Here is a 16,953-nt window from a genome sequence, read left to right on the forward strand (position 1 = left end):
GATTTCCTAACAGGTTAGGACTTCAAATTTCAATTTTGCTTGGCCCAAACCTAGTCCATTGACAATCCTAGTCATACTTAAAATTTAAAAGAGCTATAAGTTTGCTCTTACATGTATGATTATGTAACACAAGTGCATGATTTAGACCGTCCAGTTGAAGGGGAAGGGTGTTAAGATGAAGATCAACATCTACCTTAAGTATGCAAAACCTTGAATCCATAGGACAATTTTTTATTTTTTATTTTTTTAAATTATTATTCAATAATGCTCACACTTCTTAATTACATCACTTATAAAGAAAAGATAAAAATCCTAATTAGGAGTCTTAATTCAATTAAAATAAAATTTATTTGAAATAGTAAATTTTATTAAAAATAGAAAGTTCTAATTTAATCATGCTGGATAATTCCTAATACGATTACAAACAACTTAAGAAGATCACATATACTAAAACTCTAAAATTAAGAAGATACATTCAAATTAAATATTATTAAAAATAATAATTTTTTAATTGTAATTTTAAATTGGAAGTAAGAATTTTCTTGCGAAATGGACTGACGCGACCCATTACGGGGTCAATTGGCCCCGAATAGCTTGTTATAATAAAGATTCATATGTCGCGTGTCCCATAATGATACTCAGATCAAAAGTTATGACCAATTTACGGTTCATACTTTGAACGACAATTTCTCCATATCAAGAATGAATTTTTTTTAATTGAATGCGCCTAAGGCCCAGTTACGTCATGCCCTACATAGGACTGGGCCCAAATATGATGGGCTACATCTGCTTTCATTTGGGCTTCTTTCAATCTAACTGTGATAAGAAAAGATCTGCACCATGCTCTATATTAGTTATGGTCTCGATCTCCTTTCGAGTTCCAAAACATCACTTATGCAACATAATTAATGAATGATGTATGTTGAATGTATTAGCACATAAACATGGGATAGATTAAGCCAAAACGCAGATATGATTCAGGGGTACGTGAATAAAGCAAGCGGAAGACTTATAGTAAAATATGTGTACAAGTGTAAGTCCCTGAATTACATATACAACCGGATCGTGTAAAAGTGTTATTTATCAAAATTATAAGTACAAGTTACATCATTTCGTTCCCAAAATAGTCATCCCATAGATCCCGCACACCGAGGCTCGCTAGAACCCGTCAAAAATCATATAGGAGAAGGCGACCTCATCATCACCAGCTCCCGCTCTGCCTCGACGTCGCATCCACATCTGCAACATCGGGGCCTAAGACAGTCCGGTGGGTGTGTAACACCGCCGAAACGTGGGAGTGAGTGATCAACTCGGTGGAACAATAAGGCATGGTTAACATGCTATCATTCAATCAAACAAGAATGATAAAGCGGGGCAATTAAATAAATCCTAAGTACTCTTATTAGTACAGTATGAATGCAATATGATGCGTGCCCTCACACGTACACCCTCGGCGTCTTCATCTTACGTTACGCATGACATCGCCTCAAAGTGCGCCACATCTACAAAGCACATGCAAATGCGGTGCATGGATATGATTACCAAGTTGTTATTAGTCCAATTCATACGGCAGATTGGGAAGCTAAGATACCTTCCTCATATCACCATCCAAACATGATCCATACTAGGGTCGTCAATCCTGAGACATTGCATACGATCATATAGTTGAGGTCGAAGCAAGGCTCGCCACCAATCAATGCACGCCTTTCATGCCCTTACTACCACGGATCGGCTCGTCACCTCCTTGCGGTATCCAGGTATGCTCGAGGTCACTACAAAGGGCTCGTCACCAATCAATGTAGCCGACAGCAGCACGAATATAGTGTCCCATACCACCATAATCGGCTCACGAGTTTAGTTGCTCACCGGTCACTACGGGAGGCTCGTCACCCCAGCAGTAGGCCGACACTCGACCACGGTGTCCCATACCACCATGTTCGGCTCATGAGTCTTAGCGGATCGGTACCATGGTTATTAGGATTTCACCGGTAAGTTCGGTACCCTAGATTCAAGCAGTAGTGCCCATACATGGTTAACATACACTGGACAATCGGGTTAGTTGACGAACTCGACTAGCACGAGCGCACATTGAATTGAACGACATAGAGTGCGCAAACACTCCGCGTGACCAAACCACTGCCGCCAACTCTAATACGACTCGGGTTCGTCTAATGCGTCTCACGTGGCGAAAGCAATCTCAACCACGACAAAAGGGTCAATTACCGATTTCCTGGACTAAGGCATAGTCCCAAACATCCTACACTACGACAGATATTCATATGGAATGTAAAACAGTAATGGAACAACCACTCAAATCATGGTGCATACACATCTGAAGAATATCAACTTAACATAAATGTAAGCATAGGAATGCTTGAATTTAAATAACTTGGAATGTAAATGCATAAGGGAAATCATGCGCATCCATAGAAGTATTGAGAACCACTTCTCAACGCCTGCATTTAGTGTAATCAGTTACACGTAGATCATTCATGCATTTCTACAAACACTTAGCATTCATGGAACAACATACATGACGCATGTTGAAATACGTGCACTTAGACAATTCCTTTTCCCAAGGAGTTGTCATACATGCATCTAGCATACATACATGACCAAAAATCATGGCAAACATAAGTGCATATTTTATACGTATACGGTACTTTATAAATACACTTAGAATACACAAATCTCAATATAGCACATGCATATCAGGAAAGCAATGTAAACATAACATTTGACATGTGAAATCTCATCCATAACAAGAATAAATCACTAACTGGGATTGAAAGCCTTGAAAACCATAACCTATACACTTAAAGTCCGCACCTTAAGCAAAGAAAGAACCGCCGAACTCGATTTAGACGAGTTGTCTTCGTCAACGGCGCAAGAATACCCTAAAATAAGGATAGAAATGAGATACAACAACACCAAGTCTAATCTAAGCTCTAACACAGGTTAGGGTTAGGTTAACTTACCCCAAAGGAACTCAGAATCGTCAGAGGAACGATTCAAAGTGAAGGTTCAAAGGTGAAGAAGAACAAGGAAGAATCAAGGTGATTCACCAACCAATCTCTCTCACTTCCTCTCTCTTTTCCACTCTCTCTCCAAGCTAGGGTTAGAGAAAATTCGTATGGAAATGAGAGCTAGGGTTTAAGGACTATATATAGGCCTTAAAATGATTGTAATAACCCCAGGGTCAAGGTATACTTAGGTTATAACCAAAGTACGCCTTTCTCGATCCAACGAAGCACTTCGGTGGGCCTATAACCACGAAAGGTCGGACTTAAGCTCACCGACCATGGATCTAGGTCGATTGAGTTTTCAGACCGACCGGCTCTTCAGATCGGCCGTGGCGGACCACACTCAATTCAACGGTCACTTAAACTCACGTCCACAAGCACTAGGATATGCGTGGGCCAACCATCCTGATCAGAGGGAAATTGGGTCAGAATCCAACGGTCGAATGCTTAAAATCGTCGCGCGAGTGACACGACTCAGATTTCATAAAAGCTTATTAAATTCCAACCGTTCTCACACTCTTCACTCCGAACTCAACCAAATCGACCGAGAACATCAGATCGACTTAATTTTTGAGGTGAAGACCAAGCCCAACTCAGTGACCACAACAGCCTAAGATCATCGCCATCGGACTTTCGACGCGCGGTCCAGGTCCGATCCAGATCTTCCAAAATTCTCCATAACAACTGGATTTAGCGATGGATCCCAGATTTCAGTAACGTAGCGCTCACTAATCTACACGTTTAGAGCCATGCGAGATACAATTTAAAGTGATTGATGCGAATTTCACAAGCAATCAAGTAGAGCGCTAATTACCCCAAAAACAACTACTTAAGGAAAGATTAGCACAAAAATTCCAAGGTCGTTACATCCCACCAATATATTAGTTATGGTCTCGATCTCCCTTAAAATATTGCTACCGTTGGGTATTATGATGGATCATAGTAGTGAGATGAATACGAACTAGTCAATAACATCCACGTTAATAAATATTTAGCACGATAATAATGTAAAATGTACACAAAGTGATATTATCGCAAGATTTTTAAAATTTTGACATATTTTAAAATATTGCATTTTATTATGATTTATTGTAAAATATAGTAAGAAAACTTAAGGAAATTAATATATAATATAATATAATATAATATATATATATTAAATTTATATATTAATTTAGAATAAATGTTTTTAGATATGTTATGGGAAGATCCGAGCCTGTTATAGTTTTGAGGACTTGCGTTTTTGTAGTCCGATCGAGCGAAAGATCACCCGAAATAATGAACACTGATGAAGAGAGCAACATCAAAGCGCCTGAGCCGAGGAAACAACCTTCGAACCCAGGGCTCATACTCATGCGAAGAAGGACATCCAAGCTTGGGGATCGTCCTTGTCCTCATCTTCATCGTCATCCGGAGAAGAATGTCTCGAGCCGAGACCAGGGTGGAACATCTCAGATGCTAAACTAAGAAACTGCCTTAAGTGGACGTGCCCGCCAACTTCGCCCATTGATACACTACACGATTCCTGGATTACGCACGATATCTCCATGATCCGAAAATCCTCCTGATTGAGTGAATCGTGCTGAGATTAACGGACCCAGACCATCTGACAGTTAGGTATAAATACATCAAGGCCCCATTGCTACAAGTACGTGACAACTCACACCCTAAACCCCAGCTACACCACTTAGACCCAAATTTCTAGCCTGACTTTGGCATCAGAGGGTCCCTGGCTCTAGCCAGGGTCTCCTTTGCCCTTTTCTTGTGCAAGCACACAGGGCTAAGTTCAAGTGCTAGGAGCTCGGCGAAGGGTGAACCAGATTTCTGCATCAACATTTTTGGCGTCGTCTGTGGGAATCTGATATAAAAGGTCAGGTTTCTATTATCGAGCATAATGGCTAGAGGAAAAAAGAAAGTAGTAGCCGTAGAGCCAGGGCCAAATGAACAGATTCGCTCCTCCTCACTGCTTCATGCAGAATCAGCTCCGAGGCCTTCCTAACATTCTCGCAATCGGGCTAGTAAATATCGAGTCATGCAGAACGAGATACAGACCCCTGCGCGATGAAGTAAACCGGATGAAGCAACAACAAGAGCCGCAATTGCGCCCGACTCAGGAAAACCCAGCTCCCAAGCCGATTGGTCTTATCGTGGAAACTCACTTCGCACCAAGGAGTGCGAGGCATGAGGTGCCTCAACACCCCCAAACGCGGGTTTCGGGTCAGAATCCTCCTCCGACCCACGTCCGAGTCTCGGCTCGGAACACAGCCACTCGAGCTCCGACCAATGCTTCAGTCACTTCGGCCCTAACACCAACCGACCTCCGTTATCGGTTAGAACGGAGGAAGGGAATGAGTTATGGTTGCCGGAGTCGGAACAATGATTGTCGGGACCCGGGTCTCGACGGGCACCACAACGGGGGCTGCGGCAATGGGAGCTGCGGTCGGAGCTGCAAATACAGAAGAGGACCGGAGGGGCCCTCTTCGTGAGGAGCAGTCTGTTGTCTCCGAATGGTAGTCTTCGTCCGGGGCTGCATCTCCTCTGCCATCGGGGCAGCTTTCCTTCTCAGGGAACCAGATGCCTCGGCCATGTTTGTGTAGAGGATAATTACTCAGCTAACGAAACGAACAAGTTTGGCCTCTCCAGAAAGAGATAGAAGAGAAACTTACTGAAGGATGTCGGGAGAGGCGGAGACTTGTAAAGCCCAGACTAGTGAAGGTTGGAGGCCGTGATTAAGTCCAACCAAGAGCGAAGCTCTCCCGATCGCGCCTTAGCCTTAACAGTACGATTCTTTTGGTCCGAGGTGAGGAGCGGCGTGCCCCTCAAAAAATCTAAAAGGATAAAGAGAGCTTCAATCAGATTAGAGTAACTAAAAGGGGTGAAGGGAAGAAAAATGCTTAAAGTCCGACCTGGTTTTGAGAATCGGGTGGAGACTCGAGTCATCAGAGTCCCGACCTCTGCCGCTGGCGCCTCCCACTCGCCCACAGCGTAGAACCAATTATTCTTCCAGTCCTTGTTGGAAGATGGAAGGTTTATCACCAACCTCAACCCTTTGCCGCCATGGGTTGCGAAGTAGTACCATGGTTCTTAACTGTTGTGCTTGACCAGGTACAAGCTTATCAGCTCTTCTGGGGTTAGCTCCGGATTTCCAAATTGATGTCAGATAATGAAGGAAGAAATTAAGACCCTCTAAGCGTTGGGAGTGAACTACCTAGGAGCTAGTCCGAGGTAGGCGGTGATGGCTCGGACGAAAGGATGCAAAGGAAGTCGGACTCCACATTGCAGTGCACAGAAAAATTGTAACTTCTCTCTCAGCGGGCAATGCCAGTAGTATCAAGAGGCTTTGGGGCCCTTATCCACATGGAGTCTAGGATTTGAAACTCCGAGCGGATCCAACCCATTTGAGACTTTGATAGTACAGAGCCTCCGAAGACTACCTCCGAGGCCCGCCCGCTAATTGGCATCTCTGCGACCTCGGTGGTTCTGACTCGGGCGGCTTTCTTCTTGTCGGCTCAAAAAGTCTGAGCCCCCGCCTCCTTCTGTCTTCGAGGCGGGGGGAACAAGGGAACAACTTCAAAGGGTCCCTCTGAGGCCCCCCTTCCATTATCAGAACTCTCTGATTCGGAGTCGTCATCATAATCCTGAACGGTTTCCAAGTCAGACGATATCTCGAAAGGAAGGAATGCAAAGAGGCGCAAGGAAAAGGACTCACCGGACGATCACTGGGAATCGCTTCTGTCGAAAATGTTTGATCGGCTGGAATCGCCTAGTCGGGAACTTGAAAATGGTCGGAATCGCACTCACTGAAAATCGCCCTCTCCGTTACACTTTCAAATTCAGAATGCAAGTGGGGAGAGTGGTTCCGAAGGGGATTATATAGCCCGAAGAGAATCTTTGCAGTAATGGTAAGCATGATGGTTGCCGCCGAACCGTCGCGAGCTGACTTTATGAGCACACGTGGCTGCAGGTCACTGGTTTAACCTCTGCCCAGCCGCATGCGCCTGACATCGAACGGCAAGCTGCAGGTAGAAGAAATGGCGCTCGAGCAAAGGGAACGTCACTCAAATGTCTCCCAGGGTATACGTAGCGGTCAACCATAAGCTGAACGACGATTCGAAATCCCAACCGTCGCCATGCGTCCGCTGAATGTTAGCCCATAAGCGGGAAACCCTGAGGGTACAACGCTTCAGAATTCCAGAGTCATAATAATATCGGCGTGCACAGAAAGTTCAGCAGATGAGGCGGTTAATCTTCCGTGTGCTTACTCTCCGAGTCCATAGCCGACCTCGAAGAGTAGGGGGCTTCTGTTATGGGAAGATCCGATCTTGTTATAGTTCTGAGGACCTGCGTCTTTGTAGTCCGATCGGGCGAAAGATCACCTGAAATAATGAATACTGATGAAGAGAGCAACATCAAAGCACCTGAGCCGAGGGAACAACCTTCGAGCCCAGGGCTCATACTCACGCGAAGAAGGACATCTGAGCCGGGGGATCGTCCTTGTCCTCATCTTCATCGTCATCCGGAGAAGAATGTCCCGAGCCGAGACCAGGGCGAAACATCTCAGATGCTAAACTGAGAAACTGCCTTAAGTGGACGTGCCCACTAATTTCGCCCATTGATACGCTACACGATCCCTGGATTACGCACGATATCTCCACGATCCCAAAATTCTCCTAATTGAGTGAATCGTGCTGAGATTAACGGACCCAGACCATCCGACAGTCAGGTATAAATACATCAAGGCCCCATTGCTATAGGTACTCAACAACTCACACCCTAAACCCCAGCTACACTACTTAGACCCAGATTCCTAGCCTGACTTTGGCATCGGAGGGTCCCCGGCTCTAGCCAGGGTCTCCTTTGTCCTTCTCTTGTGCAGACACACAGGGCTAGGCTCAAGTGCTTGGAGCTTGGCAAAGGGTGAACCAGATTTCTGCATCAACAAGATACATAAAGGGATGACTTGCATGCTAGGTAATTTTTTAAATATGGCACATTCACAATAAATCCCACTATTAAAGTCTATTTAGATCGTAAATTATATCCGTAATATATTGTAAAAATGTAATGATTATAAGTTACGATGCTCATGTCCTGAAAAAATAGGTAATTTTACAGACGATTCTAATGTTTGTATAGGCACAATAAAATTGTAATGATAATACTTTTTGAGTAAATAAAAAAAGATGTATTGATTCTCATGTTCAAATAAAAGATTTCCACTGCAATATACAGTGAAGTTGTTGTCATTGCAAATATATTTATTCGTCTTTTATTACATGTGCATTTGACCATCGAATAACTTATTGGATTATGCTTTTAAACAATCATTGTAAAATCATAATTATGATATTTTTACATCAAAAATAACCTTAGGGCTTATTTGGATTTATGAAAAGAGTGAAAAAGACAATAATGTTTCTTAGGAAACATCATTTAAATCCACGAAACCTTAGGAAATGGAATATTGTTTTCATTGATTGTTTTTTAACAAGATATTTTAAAATTTTAAAATCTATTTTTAAGTTTGCTATTTGGCAAAGCAAATAATTTTCTTGAAAAAAAATTTAGTCATTAACATGTGCTACATTAGCACATGTGGGATGCTTAGAGATAAATAATGACATATGTGGTATATACGGTATATGTGGACACTTTAAACTAAATTGTGGCCTGCGTGGTATATGTAAGGTACATGAAGTTGTACAGTAACACATGTGGAACATGATGTGCATTGACACACTTGACATGTGGATACTAAAGCTAGATGATTACACTTGTGTACATTAGAGCTATTGATACGTGCCATATTTAGAGAATTGAAGATTTACAATGGCACGTGCCATATTTGGAGGAGTGAAGATGGATGATGGCATGTGTGACATATAAGCTCATATGATGTGCTTAATTTGCACATGCGGGACACAAGTATGATGAATGGTGATACATGTGGCACGAGACAAGATGGATGGTGACACGTGTGGCACATTAGCACATTGGAAGCGTTTTACACATGTGGGGTACAAGATAAGATGGATGGTGGCACATGTGAGACATGATTGAAGATGGACAATGCTTGTTTGGCACATGTGGTACATGTGAAGTGATTGATATGGATAAAGATACATTTAAGATTTAACTCATAAAAAAATAAAATCATTTTTCTTGCACCGTGGGAAAATACATTTCTTAGGGTTGGAGATGGAAAATAAAATTATTTATTTTCCAACAAGATAAAAAGTAGGAATTGATGTTTCTCACATTTTTTTTTATATATATACAAAAAATGACGCAACAAACAATCACTATTTAATTTCCTTTCACTGTGCTTTTTATGAATCCAAATAGGCCCTAAGAGTAAATTCGAATAAAATTATTAAATTATGATATTTCCTTGTACGGTTAACAAGGAAACTAGTAACTTATAAAATAAGATCCCTATTTGCTTTTAAAACTTCCATGACATAATTTTTTATTTTTTAATTTTGGTTTAACATTGTGGTTTGTGCCACATCATTATATTTTCTTCATTTCCACGTGATTTAAGTTATCTATTACAAATTGGTCGAACAAAGAGATAATCAAGCTGTATAATAACTTACAATACATCCTCCTTTTCTCCTCAACCATGTTGCCTATGTAGAATATCCAATCCACAAAAAGATGGGCCGCACACCATGATGATCACCTGGTATTTGATCAGGCTAATCTACTCATTGAGCAGGACAACATCAAAATCAATAGATATAAAATTGCACGACCCAATGTAATGGTGTTGCCCACCCAATGAGTAAATCAGCCTGATTTTCATCTCAAAGTAATGATAATGGCGCAGTGGACTTTTTCCTTGGATTGGATAACTCACCTATATGACATAGTGGGGTTGCGCCAAATAATTTCTCTTCTTGAATTGGCTTTTAAGAAGACAGGAATTTCTGTGATTTTTTAAAGAACTCACGTTCCCCGCTTACATATTATTAAATGTTTCATGATTTACTGAAAGAAAACATTGTGGCCATGACACCAATTATGGACTGGTTGACGTTCAGAACCTAGAAATCGAGGGTAATTTGTTGTTGGTGTTTTCAGACTTATGTATGCATCTGAATGGGACTAGTTGGTGTAGGGATAAAGATCACGCGTACAATAATGTTGAAATTAAAAGATCTCTTCTTCACTACATGCATATAATATCAAAATCAAAAGAAAAACAAAATAATGCAAACTACAGCGTAGACTTATGTAGTTCCTTTTTAATGACATCATGCCAAACCACCCTATTCAAAGGTAAAAAAGAAAAAAGAAAAAACGGCTTTCAATATAATGACCGACTCTCTCCCTTATGATAAAATATCAATTACTTCAAATAAACCAGGATTTATATAAATCTCTTTATAAAATTATAAAATTTTCTTTTAGACTTTGGGGTATGCACCCAAATCCCCAAGAAAGGGAATGCTCCTCCCCTATAACCCAGCAAGCTTAGTGCAAAGCTTGACCTGTGAAAGTGCTAGTTAATTAAATGACCATTAAATGATTGCTTTGGCCAAAAATACTTATATATTTTTTTTTCAAAATGTAATAACTAAAAGAATTATTGATAATAACAACCCATATAAAAACTTTGCATAGCTCAATAACATCATACTTGCATCACTACCGATTGGATTGTAGAGCAGACAATAATATTACGGATTGGCCATCGGGTTCCATAAATCCTAACAATTGGTAATCTAACTTTGGAGAAGTGCATGAAGTTAGTCATGTGTTTCTTGAGATAAATGGTGCTGCAGACATTTGGCTAAGGCTAAGGTTATTAATTAATTACGTAGAAGGGTGGTAATGCCCTGTGATTTGATTGTAGCGAAATCCTTGCGGCTTCTTTTTGTTTTTGGGGTAAACTTCCTCCCGATTTTTCGCTCGCTGTCGGTATTGAGACTTTTCGGCGCACAAAACAAAGTGGGTCCCTTCTTCATTAATTCTCGCCGCGACTTCAAAAATATCCATCAATTGCTTTGCATTGCACAATTATTCCATATCCGTACTCGCTTGTTCGTGAGAATCCAAAGACGGGTGAATGGGAATATGAGCAGTCTACTTAATTCTTTTATTGTACTGAATAAACTCTGTTGGGCCCACCGTGAATTTATGTGTTTTATCTACGCCGTCCAAATGTTTTGACACCGTATTTTAGTGGTTGAGCCCAAAATTAAAGCATATCTAAAGCTCAAGTGGACCATACCATAGGAAACAGTATGAATAATGATTTCCACTGTTGAAACTTTCCTAGGGCCCAAAGTGATGTTTATTTTTCATCCAACCTGTTCATAAGATCACAAAGACAGGGATGAAGGGATAAAAAATATCAGCTTGATACAAAACTTCTATGGCCCCCAATAATTTTTCAACGTTAGACATTCGATTCAAGCTGTTTCCTGTGGTGTGATCCATTTGAGCTTTGGATATGCTTCATTTTTTCGTTCGAGCCCTAAAATTATCTTGTAAAATGGATGGACGGAGTAGATAAAATTCATATATCATAGTGGACCCCACAGAGTTTACCCAGTACGCAATCCGCTTCCCAGTGCAACCGTCGTCGGGAACATGATGATGCTTGTGTGACATTTGGTCTGTCCACAACATTTTCCACCTCATATTGATCATTAGTGACAAAAATCATCATCCAAAACTCAGGTGACTTCTAGTAGGAGTGACAATATAAAATGGCACCTAAATACTCTAAATTTAGTATTTGTGGACAACCTGAATTCTCAATCAGCCTGATTTTTTGGTTGACTCCTTATCCCGGTAGGATGCACCTGATGAACGGATTGGATTTCATCTTAACAACGGAGGCACCCAGAAGAATTCTACGGTGGGCATCCTCGTCTCTACTGTCTTCTGTGGTGTGGCTCATCTGACAGCATCGGACTGATATTTTGGTATCAGGTCCTAACATGAGATTTCTCAACGAACAGATCGACGGAGTGGATGTCACAGTCGCATCGTGGTGGGCCCACAGAGCTCGGATGATGCACGTTCCAACAACTAGATGTGTTGCAGATGATTCCACTCCTTTCAATGGACCTTTGATTATGAGCTCAGGATGCATGAATTATTTAAGGAAAAGATTGAGATGCTTCCATGCATCCAAAAACAGTTGGAGAGTGGGTACAGATTGGATTGTCTACAGCCATCGTCGATCTTGGGCGGTAGAAAGATCCAAATTTGTCAAAGGAAAATCAACGTGAAAAGAATAGAAAACGATTGCATGACGTTCGTACGGGGGCCTTAGTTACCTTCACTGACGACAACGTAGCTACTCCAAATGATGAGATCCACCTCGTACATCAGATGCGCCACCTTGTGTTTGTAACAGGGACCAGAAATCAGGCCGATTCATCACTGTAGGTGGGCTACACCATGGGAAATCTTTGAGTTGGAATCCCACCGTTAAAATCTTCAAAAGTTTCACTTGGTATTCACATTCGTGCATATATTCAATCCAATCCGTTCATTTGACGCGTCACATCAGGATGAATCAGTTTCCAGAAAACCAGGAGATTCCAAGACTTATATTAGCTACACTATATGAATTTACAGTTCTAGTCATGACTTTACACCGTTCCCTGTGGTGTGGCCCTTTTAAAATCTTGAATTTGAATATTTTTAGGATCCACGGTAAAAAATAACGGCCCACCTGATGGACAGAGTCGATCTAGTGAAGGTTTCAGTTAGCGTAAGTCAGGCACTCCGCGTGCCCTGCTCTCTCATGCCATCGCACTCCGCAATTTGCGGCCGTTTAAACCAAATGTACTGAGTTTTATATTAATTGGAAATCGGAAACGTGGCTAATTAGCTAGAGAAAAACTAATACTCTGGCAAGCGTGATGATTGATACGCAGGCATTGTGATCCACAACCATGCGTAACAAGCATATAAGATCAACTAGATGGACGATCTGGATCCACCTTGTCATATGCCACGTCTTAAATCTTGTTGACCAATGCCCGCTCATCAGATTTGGGTCAATCTAAAAGAAGGGATGCTAGCTAGTAGCTGCTTTGCTGCACAAGCACTCCACACGCGCATCTGCACGTGCACATTTGCTAACCTACACGTGTGCAGAACATCCCCTGGATTAGCTTCGGCAACTGTAGAATATGATTAATAAAGAAAAAGCTTGGGCCGTCCAACTATCAGTTATGGGACACATCCGTGGTTTCAAGACTGTTCATCGGTTACGTGTGGGGTCCACCTGATATTTGATGAGCCTGACGTATGTAGTGGGATGATCTATACACGTGTATCAGTCTCCTTCACATGTGACAGGTTGAATCAATGCGCATTGATGGGCAGTAGCAAACTTCCTCTCGCAAATCTGGCATGCGGGCCCCACCTGTTGTAATTTCTTTGATCAGGATATCATGGGTCCACAGATCCTTTAAGGAGATCTTGTCCCGATTAAAAATTACTAATCTTGCATCCCCAGATTTGTCTTAGACTTTGCCCAAAAATAGCAGATTAATTCGGTTCCCAGCGCTTCGACTCATCGGCGTGAGACACGGATTTTGGGCGCGGATTAGATACTGATGGGTTGAGTTGCCAGTCTAGCTAATGAAGTGACGTCACCAGTTTCATTGGCCCCACCATGATGTATGTTTTGCATCAACACCTTCCATCCATTCGGAGAGATCATTTTAGGGTAATATCTAAAGAAGAGTTAAATCCAAAGCTCCGGTAGACCCAGCACAAAAAATAGTGTGGATCCCACCATTAGAAATAGTGTGGATCCCACCATTAAAAACTTCTAGAGGCCTCAAAAGTTTTAGATTTAGCTGATATTTGCGTTTTCCTTTCTTTTATGTCTTTTTTAACTTTTGAATAAGTTGGATTTCAAATAAACACGATGTGAGCCTTATGACAGTTTCAACGGTTGGAATCATTTTCTCCGTTGTTTTCTGTAGTAGTCCACTACAGATTTTTATCTACCTCATTCTTTGGCTCATGCCCTAAAAGAATATCTCAAAATGCATGGACGGTACAGATTTTTATCTACCTCATTCTTTGGCTCATGCCCTAAAAGAATATCTCAAAATGCATGTACGGTGTGGATACAACACATATATCATAGTGGGGCCCACAGAACTTGGTGACGTCACTTCAGTAGCCGATTCGCTACTCAACCTGTCAGTATCTAATCCGCGTCCCAAAACGCTCTACTCCGTTATAGTGCTACGGTCTCACACGTGAAGACGTGGCAGGCGTGTTTGATACCTTAGCCACTCATCAGATATTCCTTGAAAATATAGCTGATTCGACCATCGGGAGGGACACGTGTACATCAATATTTGAATCATTGGTAAATTTCTCTTGATCAATCATTTGCTAAGTGAAAGCATCGGATGATCGCATTGGCCTTATTTTGTAAGAGATGGCACTTGAACAGTGGAAATTGTGTGACGTGCGTCTCTGATATGCACACGCGTGAGGATAGTGCACACGAGTTTCTCAGATCAAAAGGCAAAATAAATAGGATGCGGTTTGGCTCGTGAACCCAGCACCCGCCAGCTGGCCGGTGTCAAAGCTCTGTGGCACCCACCATGATGTATGTGTTTTATACGTGAAACCCATCCATTTTGCCATCTTATTCCATTCCAGGGCGTGGGCGAAAAATGAGGTAGAATAAAGTCTCAGGTGTACTAATTGAGTGTTCACCGTTAAAAACTTACGAAGATGCGTTATAATGCTTATTTGCCATCAGCCTGTTGGTAAGGTCACCTGTGCCAGGACGAAGGGAAAACATATCATGATCCGAAAGTTTTGTGGCTCCAAAAAGTTTTCATCAGAAGCGTTCAATCTTTACCGTTTCTTATGATGTGGTCCACCTGACATTTGGATCCGCCTCATTTCCAGCTTATCTCCTAAAATAAGTTGGAAAAATAGATGGAAAGCGTAGATAAAACACATATATCATGGTTGGGCCCACAGATTTGACAACAGCTACCTGGCTGATGATGGGTCACTAGCCAAATCGCGTCCAAATAACACGCACTCATGAAATCCATGTTACAGAGTGAAACATCAGCAACCACACACATATATAAAATATAATACATGTCGCATATACATAACCCTCTGTCCCAGCTCTTACGTAGCACACCACCATCCTCAAAATCACAACTAAAATCAAACAACATCAAAGCGACCACACTGCAATATAAGCCGTACACGTGTCAACCCGTGTTTCTTTCCCAACGTCGGATTGGAACAGTTACGGCCTCTTGGCGTACCGGTTCACGAGCGCGAGAGCATTGCTGGTAACCTGCGCCACGTTGACGACCCTACGCCTGACCGCGGCCCTCACGTTCCGGCTCATGGCCGGCCCGGCGAAGCCGTCCATGCAAGTGTTCTCGTCGGTCAGCGCGGCGCTCACCCACGTCTGCACGTTGCTCACGTGCCACAGGAAGCTCCCTGACCTGGCCCGGCCGGTTCTCCCCAGCTCGCGGATAGACCGTGCCAGCCGGTCGATGCTGTCCCCCATGTTCTCGACACAGTCCTTCATCGCAGCGTGGTCGCGCGGCCTCATGCCTTTGGCGCCCGACATCTTCGACACATATGCCGAGGCGGACCGGGCCCGGCCGAGGCTCACGGACAACGCGGCCTGCGCCAGCTGCTTCGAGCTCTTCCGGATGGCACGGGCGTAGACGGAGAGGGACTGCACGCACAGCGCAGGATAGCGTGTCGCGCTGCAAGAGGCCTTGATGAAATCCGTAGCGCCGGTTCGTTTGTGAACAGGTTGGTGAGTGGAAGGGGCAGGAAGGGCAGTGCTCTCGAAGCAGAGCAAAGAGAAGAGGAGCACCGAAATGATGGTGGCGCGCGGGACACGTTCCATATTTTGGGATTTGGAGATGATTCTGGTGAGGGTTGGAACAGAGGGAGGATAGAATATAAATAGAGAGGCATTGTAGGGTACTGACGCGTCAGGACATGAATTTTCCTGACGCTGTATTTAGGACAAGTAGGCCCAGAAACTTCGTGATCCACGCTATTGAGCTGTGGGACCACAAGCTAGATAATAGGATTCATAAAAAAAATAAATATCCCAGATTGGATAATCATACGCCTCCAATGAGGGATCGATGTATAAACAGTTATTAATGACATACAAAACGGTCGGAAAAACGTGTTATATATTGGATGGCCAGGATCAATTTACTCTGTACACCATGGTATCTATCCGATCAAACTATCTGGATCATTAAAAACAAGGGCCCTTGGTGGGCGCATCTGGACACTATCCACGTTCGGATGCATCAGGACCCTGTAATTATTTCTTACATGGGTCCCATGGAAGACGAGCGTGTTAGAAAAAAGGAATACGCTGGCTTAGGCAGGCTGGGACGTGCTTACGACTTCGGTGGAGCAAACGACTTCATGTGGATGAGATCCACACCGTCCATCAGGTGGGCCACCTGGTGTTTAACATTGGCACTGCCCATCAAACCGATCCGAAACTCGCATTTGCTTCAACATAGGGAAGAGTGTAAAATCATTCCCGAAACCTCCAAATTCACGAGGGCCCACAGTTTTCAAAAGATTGTGATTTTTGGAACGTCTCTTCAACCTAGTGATTCGCATCTGAACGGATTAGTTGACATGAATAACCCACGGTGGACCCCACACTCAATTAATAGTAGGCGTCCCATTCCAATTCTTTCCCACAGTGTGGCCCAGTGATCTTTTGGACGAGCTTAAACACGAGGCAACACACCTAATGGACGGGGTGGATCGTTTGAACTTTGGCACCCACGTGCCGCACGGTTAGTAATGGACACGCCCCAGCCTGACTACGTGTGAAAATCTCCCGTGCTGTGTACACGAGTCGAGTTAGCTTGGTCAGCTCGCTCGATTCGACTTGTAAAAACACACC

At 42.8% G+C, this 16,953-nt stretch overlaps 1 protein-coding gene across 1 annotated transcript; it reads right to left on the bottom strand.

The window, feature by feature from the left end:
• Positions 1-15,089: 15,089 nt before the first annotated feature.
• On the bottom strand, positions 15,090-15,960 carry LOC131233233 (21 kDa protein-like). Its single transcript, XM_058229876.1, has one exon. The coding sequence runs from the start codon at positions 15,913-15,915 to the stop codon at positions 15,295-15,297; it is 621 nt and encodes a 206-aa protein (XP_058085859.1). The 5' UTR covers positions 15,916-15,960; the 3' UTR covers positions 15,090-15,294.
• Positions 15,961-16,953: the final 993 nt, after the last annotated feature.

This window comes from Magnolia sinica, chromosome 18, assembly GCF_029962835.1.
Source record: "Magnolia sinica isolate HGM2019 chromosome 18, MsV1, whole genome shotgun sequence".
In the NCBI taxonomy this organism is placed as follows: Eukaryota; Viridiplantae; Streptophyta; class Magnoliopsida; order Magnoliales; family Magnoliaceae; genus Magnolia; species Magnolia sinica.